We start from the raw sequence: 15,948 nt of genomic DNA, 5'->3' as shown, positions 1-15,948 counted from the left end.
CATATGAAGAGAAAGCCAGTCTTATTGCTTTCTCTTCATATGTCTTTAAAACAACAACAAAAATGGGAAAAGGAAACATGAGCCATCTCCGAATAGCGCATGACTCCCATGTGACTAGTCATCTTGAAGTTAGTTGGCATTTCACTCTAACCAGTACTCCATGGTATTGTTTTCTTTTTTTTAAGTATAGAGTTTGTCATGGCCTGACTCAAAAGATGGCAAATCAAGGCAGACATTTTAGAAGTCTGGAAACAGCAGAGCCCAGTTCAAAAGCTGATAGAGAGTGTAGACTACTAAGCTCTATACACCTCTAGGACTGGCTAGGTCATGGGTGTCAAACTCAAGGCCTGGGGGCCAAATCCAGCACATGAAACCAGCCTGCAAGATCATGTGATATCCTGTTACAACTGATCCATTGGTATGAAGTCTGCAGATTTTCTCAAGTATAAAAATGTCAACTTATCCTTGATGATTTCAGATATCCTTGTTAAGTCATAAAATCTGAAAAAGGAAGGAGTACAAATAATTAGATAAAAAAAAGTCTTGATTGTGGGAAAAGAAATTTTGTGTTTTTTATTTCATATTTTCAATTTTGCATCTCACAGTTAGGACTCAAACTTAGGATTTTGTCTTTTTATTTTGTACTTCATACTTAATGTAGTATTTTGAGCTTAGATTAACAATTTCAACTTTTGTCATGTTTGACCTTTTTAACTCATTATTTTCTATTTTATCTCATATTTTCAACTCTTTTCTTTGACTTCATACTCCCATAGTTTGACCTTTCAGACTCACAATTGAAAAATTTGAATCATATTTTGACTTTTAATTTCATGATTACAAATTTTATTTCATATTTTGACCTTTTAGACTCATAATTTTGACTTTCTTTCTAATATATTTGCCTTTAAAAACTTTTTTTTTCATTTTAAATTTCATGTTTTGACCTTTTTGAACTAATACATTTTCTCAGATTATGAGCCTTTTAATTTATATTTTTTAACTGTTTTGATCTCAAAATACTTTATCATCAAGCAATTATCAAGTTTTTTTTTTCATATTTATTACATTACTGGTATAATGATGTTAGCCCTTTATGGATAAATATTGACCCTGATGGGCCCTCAGGTTGATCTGAATCCAGAGTCTGGCCCCTGCCGTGATTGAGTTTGACACCCCTGGGCTAGGTCCTTCCAGATGTGGCAAATAGCACCTACCAGGAACCTGCAGCAGGAACAGACAGGCACACGGGGCAACACAAAACATCAGGCCCTGCTGGCAGGAGGTTGTCACATGTATCACTTTGTCCTTTAAAAGCTTGTTTTAACAATATGAGGAGAAAAGCTGTTAGAGGCACCACTAGCCTCTTAGCTCATGGCTAATTCACCTGCATTCATTCTTATCAGCTTCACTGCATGCATGTAGGGATGCCAAACCACCTTAAGAAAGCCACAGAATGAGTAAAGGAGGGACAGTGAGTTCAGGACAGAACTGAAGATGTACTGTTAATGTAGAGTATGGAGACGTGCAAAAAGTGCAGTCAATTTTGCATCATAAATGCAAAATGTAAACAGGGCTGCAGAAGGATGTTAAAGCCGGAACAAGGCTTAATAAACATTTGAATCACTCTTTAACACTTATGTCGAATCCAAAAGGTATACGGAAGCTGGAAAAATAATTACAAACAAGGTCTGAAGGATGGGAGGAGGAGGTGTTAGGGTCAGCTGTTTGTGTAGTCTACTGTAAAAACTGTATTATTTTTCCTGCCAGTCATATAAAATCTCCAATCATCACACAGTTAGCGACTGTAACCTTCCAGCCTGCTTAACAAGGCGTTTGACAACAAAGTATTAAGGCTCCAAACCAGACCGGAGGGTGCACAAGGTCAGAGACAGTGGAGAGAGAGAGAAAGAGAGGAGAGTTTCTGCAGAGTCATTCCCAGAGCTCTGTCACGCCTACTGTCTCTTTGCCCTCAGACGACTCTCAGCGTTGACCTTGAGACACTTTCTCTGCTACAGCACTACACTGCAGGGTCTACAGTCGAATCAGAGCGGTCCAAAATTAATTAAACAAAAAGATATTTTCTCCACCACTAGCTGCTTCAGCAGAGTAGTCATACTCGGCTCACTTCTATTGTTCCTCACCCAAAGGGACATATTTTTCATCCAAATATATTTCCTTTTTCATGATATTAGCTCTGCAATGCAAAACAGAAGCTCAAAGGTTTATGAGATAGGGCGAGGGAGTAGATTTCAGACAGATAAATGAAGAGAAAGAACGAGTAGAAGATGGAAAAGATGAGAAGGGCTGACACAGGCAGATAACCTCATTTTTCCTGGGAGCCTGCGCGTGCGAGTATGCATGCACTCACATATCCACTGCAATCAGTGTGTGTCACAAGGCCTTTTTGCCACCATAAATGTGGCCATAAATTAGGGGGATTCATAAGATGGATTCTCAGTCTGCTTCTCAGGCTTCAGCACTCCCTGCTTGCACATCTTCATCAATCCCTCCTCTGGTTTTTCACTGATGAAAAGTCTACCTGCAGGGCCTGACAGACAGTGGTATAACTGTCAAGTCATGCAAGATTTGTTCCAATGAATGTTTTAAAAGTATTGAAAAGTTTTCGGGAGATATCTTTTTGGGAATTCTACATTTCACAGTGTAACAGCACAAAAATGAAACATTATTCATGTGTGCATGACAGATTAGCATTTAAACGTTATAATAAGTAAGCCTTGTGATTTTCAGTGTCATGAGTGGGATGCAAACTACAAACATGGTAATATATGAGTAGGTTATATTAGCGTTGATTCAGAGATCAGAACTCCTTTTATATTAGAATCAATAATTGATAGGATTAGACCAGGTCAAACTGAAGGCTTGCACAGCTTGGACTGATGGCTTTTAGCTGATTGTGATAGTAGAATTAATTAAATTGTAATTTTACATCATATTGTCCAAATTTACCCTTAGATAAGCATTTCATAGAAAAGCAGAAGTCTGAAGTCCTGAGGGCTGTCGAACAGGTTTTCATTTGTGATATTTGTACTTCACTCGGTTCAGCTTTCCTCAACTCTGATCAGTCTACAAGTTTCAAGAGGGGTTTCATGTGTTTTGCCCTGGGTTTTGCCCTCATGTCTAGCTACTCTGCCATCATTCCCAGACCAGTGGAGGGATACAGTGATGGTTGTCCCATCTCCACATGGGATCTCTGGAGTTCAATCAGAGTGACTGTTGGATTCCTTGATCACCTCTTTTACTAAGGCTGCTCTCCTCCGATTGCTTAGTTTGGCTGGGCGACCAGAGCTTGGAGGAGTCCTGGTTGAACCAAACTTGCCCCATTTGAGATTTACGGAGGCCACTGTGCTCAGAAAACACAAACGCAAAGTAGGCGGGGGAAACATTTCTTAAGAGTAGCATTCTGATGTGTGAAGGCCCCAAACTGATATTTGTGATACTACTTTTGATCATGTGTCTTTTTCTCTCAACACTTTCTTGGAGTCCTTCCACAACAATCGTTTGTCAGAAACTTTTTTCACATTATTTATAAAGAATATCTGACTCGGAAGTGTCTGATGGAATATTTTAGTTGTAAAGCTATTTGAAACCATCTTTCCTCTTAATTTCAAAGTGTGTTTTAATGTGCATTCAAGTGGGACTTTTGGCTTGGCATTTTCTTTACCAGCTATTGCTATTGCACAGCTCTGCAGAAGTTCAAACTGAGCCTAGTTCTCTCTTACATTGTGCTCACTATTTATTAAGATTTAAAGTTTGGCAACAGCTAAGTTAGTTCCAATGTAGGCAGAAGTTATAGGTCAAATCTTACACCCACCTCTTAGTAGAAGCGAATACTTTACAATTCAGCGGTCCTCTTTGTCATTGTGAGAGCAGAGCAGGCCCAAACCTACTCATTGAGATTCATTTGATCACTCCCACTCCTTTACACTTATATCAACTTTCACAACTTACCACGGTAATTACTTCCCAGTGAGCACATCTGATATTGAGGTGTGAAGATGTGAAAGGAGGGTATCTAAACAGGGACAACTTCTGGTTTCCCAGATAATTACAACTTGTAAATTTCCTCAGAAAATTAAATCATAATCTGGTAAACTCCTGAGGTCATAACATAATGGAAATGTGCTGTATTCAATCATGTGCTGTTAGGCCTGCACTTAGTAACCACTGGGCTACAGCTAATAACTATTATCAAGTGTGACCCTGCTAAATTACAGCTGGAGGAAAATGTCTGTCATTTTATTGGTCTCTGGGATGTTTTTATCATGATATCTCATGGTTTCTCTGTTTAAAGATGATAAGAAGATAGGCACATGCACTCACTGATCACTTTATTAGGTATACCTTTAAAACTGCTCATTAATGCAAACAATTAATCACCTACTCATGTGACAGCAACCAGTATATTTAGAGGTGTTAGAGGAGGATTTAGAGGTGCCAGGTAAAGACCAATGAGGCCCTTCACCATTTTTCTAAAAGCAATCACAACAAGTGAACAAAATATTTTGAAGTATCTCTTTTCAGCTACAGAAAGAGGACATGCCCACGAAGCCAACAGTTCTTCATCAGCTCTTAAAAGAGCAATATAAGTCAGCACATCCTAACATTTAAACATCTCTAGGCCAGGAGGAACTTATGAAAATAAAAATGTGTTCTCTATTGGTGCCATATCAATTCTTCTGACACAAATCAGACTTTGCTTTTTAATGATCTGAAAACATTTGGGGCTTTCTGAGGGGCTTGGACCTTACTGCTGGGGCCAGGGTTCCTCCTCGGGGACTTTTATTGATTATAAAACTTTATTTTAATGCTTTTTTCACTCTGTGCTACCTATATACAGAGCCTTTAATGGTCATCAACCCTTGGATGTTTTACCCTTTTATTGATTTTATAAATCAATCATGGTCCAAATAATTCAAGTATTTTATATTAAAAACATTTTTAATGTCAATGTGAAAACAGAGGACCATTCAATTTGTGCTGATAGTCTCACATTAAGTGAAACTGGATTCACCTAAGTGCAGTAAATGTTTCTCAAGTGATTGTATTCCTGTGTCTAGAAGGTTCAGTCACTGGTTAATCAGTATTCCTACCATTGCACCATGAAGACAAAAGAACACTCCAGACAACTCAAAGAAAGGTTATCGAAAAGAATAAGTCAGGAGGTATATCCAAAAAAAATCCAGGGCATGTAACATCGCCAGGAGTTTAGTTGAATCCATCATTAAGAAATGGAAGGAATATTTCACATGTGTAAATCTGCCTAGATCAGGACGTCCTCACAAACTGAGTGAGCGTGCAAGAAGGTGACTAGTGAGAGAGTCCACCAAGACACCTATGACTACTCTGAAGGAGTTCCAAGCTTCAGCAGCTGAGATAGGAGAGACTCTGCATCAAGGTCGTTATAGTTAACTAAAACTAACTAAATAACTAAAACTAAAATTAAAAAATAATTTTAGTTAACTAAAACTAAATCAAAACAAAACTTTACCAAAAAACAAAAACTAACTAAAACTGTATAGTGCACTTACAAAACTAACTTAAATAAAATTAAAATGGAGACAAAATAAAATATCCTGGCACCGACACACAAGTCTGGGGAGTTTAAAATTGCCTGATCTGATTGGTTAAGACTTCACACAGTGGTAGTTTTATGTCTGGAGTTGTATTCAAATATCATCATTAATAAAATAAAACGATGAGTGAAGAGTAGCCTGTTTGAGTATGTTTTTAAAAATGTATGATGCTCACTCAGTCCCAACATCTATCCGTATAAAACTAAAACTAATAACTAAACTAAAACAAAGCATTTTTTGCAAAGAATAAAAACTAAACTAACAAACCAGCAGTCAGAACTAATAAAACTAAACTAAAATCAAACACTGAAAGTGAAAACGCAATAAAAATAAAAGTTAATGAAAAATCCAAAACAATTATAACCTTGCTCTGCATGAGTGTTAATTTGACATCTATTTCTAACTTTGGTCTCAGTCTTCTACTTAAGATTAAATGCCTTTTAGTTTTAGTCACATTGTAGTCATTTTTACCCTGTTTAATTTTGGTTTTGATCAATTTTTTCCACAGAAAATGACATTTTAAGACTTTATTATTCGCCCATAATAAAGTCTAAGTAAAATTATTTTCAGTGTGCAGCTGATAATTTCGCTTTGTTAACTTTGCTCCTGCAACTGACCAGCACCTGACAATCTAGGCTGTTTAAGATTACACTTTTGGTGTAAGTTTTAGTAATCTTAGAAATCTCTTTAGAAATCTTTTTAGCTGGTCTTAGTCTTGTCTTTGACTTGGAAAAACAGTAGTCAACGAACATTTTCAGTCATACTTTTATTTGACAACATTAACAATACTCTGCATCCCACAATGGCGGCAGCACACTGGATGCACTTCTTCTGTTTTTCTAGCGCAGCCAGCTGTGGTAGGCAGTTTCTTCTGCAGAGAACAGCTGTTTTTTTTTTTTTGTTTGTTTTGTTTTGTTTTGTTTGTCTGTTTGTTTTGTTTTGATCTGACTGCCCTAGTGGCTTCTCTGTTCGAGAGCACAGAAGAAGAGATGACAATAAGTGCTAGTCCATAGCCACTAGTTGAATACCGCATGCACACCATGTACACAGCATGGATGTAATGTATAATCTGTGCAACTGCTCCTCTCCACAATCTCTAAAGTATCGATATATATCGATATTTACCAAGTACTCTTTTGGTATCGATCCCTTTAGCAAAGTGTCGATACCATAATGACTACTATAAAATACGTCTCACCACCGCTTCTCCACCAAGTGCCTCCCTGCCTCTCTCTCCTGGACTGTTTTGGCTTTACTGCCAGCCCGTGTCACATGAATTTGGAAACCAATCAAACATGCCTTACCTGCTCGTCCGTGTCACATGGCTTTAAGGACCAATCAGACATGTTGATCCTGCCATGTGACTTTGAGGACCAATCATTAATGAGTAACAGATTTTAGCAACTCCACTCGCTCGCATATGAAGTCATTTTATAGTCTGTGATGTGAACCTGGCTGTCTTTCTCACTCAGTGTGGTCCCTACGTAAATTACAAAATTGTAAGAAAACATAAAAAAATACTGAGACCACATGCCAATACCATAAAATGTATAAAGACCAAATTGTAAAAACATAACAAGATAAATATTTCTATGAAAATATTTGATGACTTGTATTTCTTACATTTTTGTTTCAAATTAATGGGTATAGATGGCTAACCCTTCTATCTGAATTTAAAAAAGAAAATATATTGATTATGTTGTGGATGTTTTAATTCTATATACAAGTTTGTGCTATGATTATATATATATATATATATATATATATTTTACCTGCTTAAACATTTTAATTTAATTGAAGTTTCTCCTTAAATGAATTTCTGAATGACCTGCATACGCCTTTTTAACTGCCTGAAATGTGTAACTTTTGAAAGTTTGCAAGTCCAATATTTTATTCTTTCTTCAAAAGTATCGGTATTGGTATCAGTATCAATAAAATTACATCAAAAAGTATCGGTCAGTATCGAATTAAAAACATTGGTATCGCCCATCTCTGTTAAAGAGTTCTTTCTGACCAAAGAAGCCACAAAGTGAGCAGAGTTACTGTCACGATGTGACATGTCTCATAAATGAGGCCTCTCTGCCCAGGCTCAGTTAGTCTTGGAGTATGCATGCGTGCCCGTAGGAGCCTGGGCTTCAGCAACTCGTCCTGGTGTGAGCACTCCCTCATATCACCTTTCTTCCTCATTCTGATGCTTGCTTCAGACTTAACCTTGACCATGTCTGCAGGCCTGAATGTATCAGTTGCTCCTATGTGATTGACTGATTGGATATTTGCAGTAATGAGCAGGCAAACGGGTATATGTAATGAAGTGATCGTGAGTGCAGATACATAATCAGTCGCGCAGCATTGCAGAACTCCTCCAAACACAACCATGCTGAAACACACTCATATGCAAATGGAGTACACACACCCTCGGCATCATAGGGAGGAGCATATGGTGATGACACGCTTCAAATGAAAATCTTCATGATCCTCAGTGCGTGTGTGCGTGTGTGTTTGTGTGAGTGTACACGACCAGACTGATTACTGTTTCCAGCACAGTCTCAGGAATGAACTAATTCATTTAGATTGGCCCACATCTAGAGGATGACAGTACACCGTGTCCTCTTTTTCTGCCCTTGTCTCTGAAAGGATGCAACACTTGTTGCTAATTAAAATGAGGTAAAATGTCAGAACAGTGTGGCAGAGAGCAGTTTTGGCCTCATCCATCAGTATAAACACAACACACGGGCCATTTGAATATCTGGTAAGAACTTGCAAATGTAGCTGTCACTTTTTGCTTCATGCCTGGTTTCAGTTTCAAAGTTCGTTTTCAGCACGTTGTTGAAATCCAAATAGGAGAGAGTCAACAGTGCAAACACAGAGACAAGATAAGAGAAACGCAGCTGCGTGTAAATGTACATTTATTTCACAGACAGGTCTAAACGTAATACATTCCTACTCCACTGGCTCCTTCCTGCAAAGCTCCGCATGTCTGAGTTTCTCTGAACTTGTAACAGAGAAATGAAGCATCCACAGAGCTTCTGAAGTGTGAATCTTTGGAAAAAGGGAATCTGTTCTCTCAGACACTGCACACTTGTCTCTTGCACATATAAACAATCTAAGCAAGCGGCTACAGCTCAGGAATTGTGACTTTAAAAAATTTCTGACCTAGCCTTACTCAGTGATACCCTGATCTGATTCTCAGAGAGCATGGCTCAAAATCTGATAAAGTGGACTGCACGGTGGCATAGGGGTTAGCGCTGTCGCCTCACAGCAAGAAGGTTCCTTGTTTCGGTCGGACAGGACCTTTCCTCTCGGAGTTTGCATGTTCTCCCTGTGCGTGCATGGTACTCCAGCATCATCTCACAGTCTAAAAACAAGCTAGTTAGGCTTATCGCTGACTCTAAATTGACTTTAAGGCTGAAGGATTCGAAAAAAGTTGTTATGATTGTTTGATTCATATTGCATTCAAGGCAATGATCATTTTTACGTCTTTCTTACTTTGAATACAAAAAACATCTTAATAAATAACAGGATTTTTTGCAAACTACCCAAGAGAAAAAGACACTTGAATGTTCCTATTATGTGTAGAGCATCTCTCCTGCAAAAAAAACAAACAAACAAACAAAAAGTTTTTTGACAGGTTTTATCTCCTGTGATTAAAAATTGCAGTAGGCCGTATTGCACTGAAGTCTAAATTGTATTTAATTGCACAGCCTTAAATGATAGTAAGTGTGGTGTAGTTGGTTAGTTGTCTTGATATGTCAGCCCTGAGATTGAATGGCAAAAAGCCCGGGTGTACCCCACCCTCACCCAATGAAAGCTGGGATCAGCTCCAGCTGTTTTGATTACAGATGGTCCTTCAATTTCAAATTTAGTGGGACAACATAAAGTATGTATGCTGCAAGTTGATTTAAACTCAAACCACACAGGAGCTTTAAAGGTAAAATACATGAATGTTTTTTTTTCTGAAATGGCCTATAATATAATTAGCTGAAAGCCTTATTGGGCTGCCTCGCCCAGGACACTCTTGTAAATGACATTCTTAATCTCAATGAGATTATCCTGGATGAATACATTCAAAAAATAATTATTAGCTTCAGCAATCTTAAGAAGATTTTTAAATATTTGCATGGTCTGGCTCCATCTGTGTTTGCCAATTGTTATTGAATCAACACATGGGCTTCAGTAAACAGTAACTGTTGGTCCCAATGGACAGCCAGCTCCCTCTGTTACAGGGCCACAACTCTGGAATAAAGGGTATGCATGGGACGTCATCGTGGCAGAGTAGCAGAAAGAATGAACAGGTGATAGAGGTCAGTGGGTAGTGAACGGTAAGCGATGTTAATTCAGCTGAAAAATGTCGTCTTTTTAATAATTACTCCTTGATGATGCTCACCGTGTCCAGTCCAAATCCTCAGCTGATAGAATATATTTATAGAAATGTTTGAGACGTAAAGGTACGTTACTAAAGACACAAGATGAAGCTGGGCTATTCATCATCATAATCAACCTTTATTTGATTCTGAGGATCATTGAGGTTTCCCTCATTTACAATGATGTTGAGTTACAGGATAATAAAAATAATAATAATAATAAAAATAAAGAATAAAAACACTACTACTAGTAATAATACATTTAAATAATGACTAAAGTACAATTACAGATTAAGTTAACAAGATTTTACTCAGAGAAACAATCTCAAACTGTGGCAAAAAGGTTTGTAATAATCGACTTAAATTGTCTCAGGGAAATTAGAGTGTCAAAATACGTAGAACCTGAAGCATTAAACAGTCAGTAGAGTGAGTTTGTTAAGGTCCAGATGACCATTTTAGCATTGATGTTATATAAGACGGTGTACATCCAATAAAGGGTTATAGATAAAGAGATACAGGTGTTTATCACGCCTCTGTGCCAGAGAAGGCCAACCAACTTTTTTATATATAACACAGTACTGCGGTTGGTACACAGTTGGTTTTATAGGGGAAAGACCAACAACCTGTGAGTCCTCTGATATTTATCACAGATTAAATAAAGCAGCCTAATTTGATTAGGCCAAATATTAGGTAAACTAATTTAATTTCGATGTGGTTAAATACTGACGTTATTTCCGTGACCACTCATAAAGTGAACGTATCATGCTAACAGCTATCCAACTATGAAAGTTGAGAGCTGATATATGTGGATCTATCACATTACAAAAACAAGCTATACCCTGGATTTTTGCAAGCAGATTCTTAACCACGTAGCGATCTTTTTAAAGATCAGCTGAAGGAAGAAGAAGTTAACAGACCCTGAATAGGCCTGCAGAGAAACGGCTGATCAAAGTCCATTATAAATGTCAGGAAAGTCGATATGTGACCACACATGTCAACAGGCTGCAGTGTCTTTAGGAAACGGCATGGATCTCTGTCCAGTTCTAATTTCAGTTTGCCACTCAGCTTGGCTGAGCAGTCGTGTTGCATGCTGAAAGTGACATCAATGGATACCCTCTGAGTCTACCTACTGAGCTAAAATTCAGCTTGATTTTAAATATTTTTACAAAGATATAAAGTCATGACTGAAGGAGCAACAACTCTAGTCCCACACATAACAGCTTTTTAACACGTGTTGTGTGTGGGACTTCCGGTGTTCCTACAGCCAGCCTTAAGTGGACACTCACTCTATTGCAATTTTTTGCACTCCCACATTGGCTCCATTTTTCAGGACCAGAGGTTGTGCCTTGTGCCATGTGTACCTTTCAGCTCTGTTTCGTATTTGAATTCAAGTCCATATAACTGTCAGAAAACTCAATATATGGTGTCATATCAATCTCCACGGTCCACCATGTCTCTATTAAACAGTGAGGATCTCTGTTGAGTCTAAATATCCCTAGTTAAGTGAATATTAGTCTGTTTTCCTCCTGTTTTCATCCCTATTGAGCAAACATCTGAGTGTCAGAATGTTTTGCCCCTCAGCCTGTCTGAGCAGTCGTGTTCAGTCATGCCGAATGTGACTATCTGCCTCAAATTGAACACTCAGCACTGCTGTGCCAGTCTCAGTAGTCGCATCTAGTTAATGATCAAAACAGCCGTTAGTGGCATCCCTACTTGTTACTTGAGCTTTAAAAACCAGCAGATGTTTCTTCATAAAACAATCTGTGATATTTTCTTGTCTCTTCTTTTCCATCAGAGACAAGATCCTGTCGCCTGGGGTCCTGTCTTCGCAGAAGCTTCCAAGGACGTGCTGAACATCCGTTACACCCTCCTGCCATACCTGTACACACTGATGTTTGAGGCTCACACCACAGGAAGCACCGTCGTCAGGCCGCTGCTGCACGAGTACGAACACACAGACAGAGCTTATCTTACCATCGTGTTCTAAGATTTACATGCAATCACTTCATCAGATCATTTATCTATTACCAGGCTTCCTTTCTTGTGATTCACTGTAAAGATAAGCTGATTTCATACTACACTGATTCTCATTAGTATGCAGAGATTCTCATGTGGTTATAGGTGGAGCTTTCATTTAATTGCACAAACACGTTTTCAGCATCTCTCTGTTTTAATACCCAGCTAATTTTGAACAACTTGTCAGACTGTTACCATCAAAGCCAGTCTTATTAGCTGCAGATGTTAAGTTAAATGGGAGGAAAAAAAAAATCTCATTTGAATAATTTGACAGGCTAAGAAAGATTAGGAATGCCTGCCCTGGCAAAGCTGCTACATTAAATAAAAAGCCCTTGGGCAAGGCACTTTGTTTTTCAAAGTCTGAGACTGTTTGGAGGCCAACCACGGACAAATTTGGCTAAAGTTGGCAGCTCCAAGATGGAAATGTGTGGACTGAATGCAAAAAGGACAAATTAATTCATTTTACAGAGAGTCTTGTAAAGTCACAGATGTTATTTAAGGAGCTGGCAGAGCAAGTCTGGCTGCGTCCTCAAACCGTCAAATTCTCAATGAGTGCTCTAGAAGTAGTCTGGGCCGGGGACAGAGGAGAGCGTCCGTTAGAGTTTTTCACTCAGGCCTAATGGTGTCTGTGCTGGTGTGTCGCAGGTTTGTGGAGGACAAAACCACATGGGATATTCACAGGCAGTTCCTGTGGGGGCCGGCCCTGCTCATCTCCCCCGCCCTCGACCAGGTAAACACTCATATATACCCTTTTTATCTGTCATTTTAACCATGTCACACATGCAGCATGGGATTTGTTTAAGGGAAGCAGTGACTCCATTGTATATTTTATTTTATTTTTCCCAGGGAGCCAGGAATGTGGATGCTTATGTACCAAATGCACGCTGGTATGACTACCACACGGTGAGTCCACGCTCATCACCACTGGAATAACACAGGACAAAAAAGGAAATCTAAAAATGCAGTCCCTCTCTTTAGATGTCATATTTGTGCCTCAAAAAGATAAAGGCACAGAACATATCTGTAAAATTAAGGATTAAGTAGAGAAACCATGTAAGGTTTTGAGACTGTCCTAAAGAGGGAAGAAATGCAATTTATAATAATTAATATTTCTTTGGTGCAGTGTAACAAAAAGGCGTGAAAATGTTAGTCCTCTACACTTCTATCAAATTACAAAAAGTGACTCGTGCTCTAGTTTCTTCTTTGGATTTACATGTTAGAAAGTATCGATTGAAACACCTTTTGCACATTGCTGGTCTATTCTGTGAGCACTGACCTCAACCTATGTTAGGGTTAGGAGGAGCTGAAGCCACAAAAGACTAAAGCTGTTGGAACAAAGTTCAGGGTTAGAATATAATTCGAATATTTAAAAATTCATTATTATTCGAAGGCTGAAGTTACTATTCAAGTGTGTTTTTTCAATATTTTTGCTGTTTATAATCATTCTTGAGTTTCTCCCCTCTCTCCTTGGCCTCTACTTCACCCATATGTGGGTGTAGGAACTGAATGTTTCGTCACATGACACGTGACATGATGAATAATAAAGTTTTCACACCAAAACACAGAGGCGCAGCGATGGCCGCCATTAGGGATGTTTATCGCAAAGGTGATGCACACGCTGGTCATGATTTGGCAAGTGAGGCTTCGCTGCATTAAGAGATGCTGAGAGTAAAACCACGATGTCCACCGACTGTAACCTGCTGTCGTGGTGGAAAACGTTCCGGTTCGGGTATCCTCTCCTGTCTCAGCTGGCACGCCATTAACTGTGCATACCAGGCACCTCCGTCAGGGCGGGGAGGGTTTTCTCCACGGTTGGGACAATAGTGAACAAAAAAACCCTCAGTTCTTGATTTAGAAAACGTGGATGGCCTCGTGTTTTAGGTAAAAACATGTAGGGACAATATAGTACCAACATTTTTTTAAGAGTTTTGTTCATTATAATCATGATGTCATCACAGCCCCAAGCGGCGCAATTTAATTTATTTTTGTTCAACATTTAAATTCTAACCCGTTTGTTCATTGTAAAGTTAACCATCAGTACCAAAATACCTGTTAAAGGCCTCTAAATGGTGCAGGTGGCTGTTTGCACTAAAAAAGTTCATAAAAATTAACATTGACTAATTTTGCTTTTAGCTCATTATTTCTTCATTCCAATCTGTAATGCAATATTGGAGGGTCCTCTAGTGGACAAATGTGTAAATACATGGTGATTAAAGCAACTGAATGCTTTACATACATATTAATAAAAATGTGTATAAATATTCAAATATACTTTGAAATCTGTGAAAAATAATTAATGAAATTTAAATGGGACTGTAGATAAATACTGACAGCCCTACAAGAGACTCCTTCTTCTTTCCTTGTAATGCTGTGTCCCTAAAGACACTGATAAATTCTTCTAATCGAGCAGCAAGCAACATTGGAGAATGTTTAATGGAATGTCACCACTTAATTCAACACCAGTTAAACTGTGACACCGGTTCACTACAGCAGACAAAATAAGTAATGAAAAAGTGACATGAGTAAAAAGTTTGGGCTAAGTTTTCTTAGTTCTGGGACTGTTAAGAAATATAAAAATCTAGTACTTTTTAATCATTTAAAAGCAGTTTGGATTTTTTTAAAAATGACGTTTATGTTTATGATGTTTATCTTTAATTGTAAAAGGCTTCTAAGGGCCCACCTGCAGTACCTTTAAGGCCCATCAGAGTACCAAAGCCCGCCTGACCATTCCACCAACAAGGACTGTAATGACATTATATTCAAATACATGGACTTTAATATGGAGTTGCCCCCCCTTTTGCAGCTATAACAGCCTCCATTCTACTTGGAAGGCTTTCTGTGGGAATTTGTGCCCATTCATTCTGCAAGGCATTTATGAGGTCAGGCACTGGTGTTGGATGAGAAGGCCTGGCTTGCGATCCCAGTTCCAGTTCATTCCAAAGGTGCTCATTGAGGTCAGGGCTTGTTTTTGGGCCAGTCAAGTTCTTCCACACAGAGCTCATTAAATCATGTCTTTATAGTCCTTGCTTGTGCACTGGAGCAGAGTCGTGTTGGAGAAGAAAAGGATCCTCTCCAAACTGTTGCCACAAATATGGAAGCATAGCATAGTCCAAGATGCTATGCTATGCTATGCTTTGCTACCATATCATAGCATAGTCCAAGATGGCTTGGTATGCTGAAGCAGTAAGATTGGCCTTCACTAGAGATAAGGGGCCTAAAAACAGCTCCATAATCTTATCCCTCCTCCACCAAACCTCACATTTCGCACAATGCAGTCAGGAAGGTAACGTTCTCCCAGCATCCGCCAAACCCAGACTCACCCATCTGACTGCCATACAGGGAAGTGTAATTTGTCACTCCAGTGAACATGTTTGCACTGCTCCACAGTCCAGTGTCAGTGTGTTTTACACCACTCCGTCCAACGCTTGGCATTGGACTTGTTGATAGGAGGCATGCATGCAGCTGCTCGGCCATGGAAACCCATTCATTAAGCTCCTGCCACAGATTTTCTGCCTACATTAATGCCAGTAAAAGTTCCTCAGCTATGGAGTCAGCAGAGCATTGGCTACTTTACACACTATGCACCTTAGTAGCCATTGACCCCCCTCTGTGATTTTACATGGCCTTCTGCCTTGGGCTGAGTTGCTGTTGTTCCTAAACGCTTCCAATTTCTAATATCACTTACAGATGACTGTAGAATATCCAGTGGGGGTGAAATTTCATGAATCGTATTATTGCAAAGGTGGCATCCATCACAGTACCACGCTTGATGACCCATTTAGGATCACAAATGTTTGCAAATGGATGCTGCATGGCCAGGTGCTTGCTTTTATACACCTGTAGCAACAGGTCTGATTGAAACACCTGAATTAAAAAATAAACGGATGTGGACAAATAATTTTTTCCATACAGTGTAGCTCACCTTCTCTTGTCCCTTGTTTTCTTTAAAAGAGGGAGGGAAGATGGGAAAAATG

The 15,948-nt window shown here is 38.9% G+C and overlaps 1 protein-coding gene across 1 annotated transcript in view; it reads left to right on the top strand.

Moving 5' to 3' along the window:
- The window catches only part of si (sucrase-isomaltase (alpha-glucosidase)), a 173,275-nt gene that overhangs the window by 132,197 nt on the left and 25,130 nt on the right, over positions 1–15,948 (top strand). The window contains exons 41-43 of the mRNA XM_041804892.1: positions 11,754–11,902; positions 12,620–12,704; positions 12,821–12,877. Of these exons, the coding sequence (XP_041660826.1) occupies positions 11,754–11,902; positions 12,620–12,704; positions 12,821–12,877 (291 nt within the window). The remainder of the gene's footprint in view (positions 1–11,753; positions 11,903–12,619; positions 12,705–12,820; positions 12,878–15,948) is intronic.

Source organism: Cheilinus undulatus, linkage group 2 (genome assembly GCF_018320785.1).
Source record: "Cheilinus undulatus linkage group 2, ASM1832078v1, whole genome shotgun sequence".
NCBI lineage: Eukaryota > Metazoa > Chordata > Actinopteri > Labriformes > Labridae > Cheilinus > Cheilinus undulatus.
This window is presented reverse-complemented; position numbering and strand designations above follow the sequence as displayed.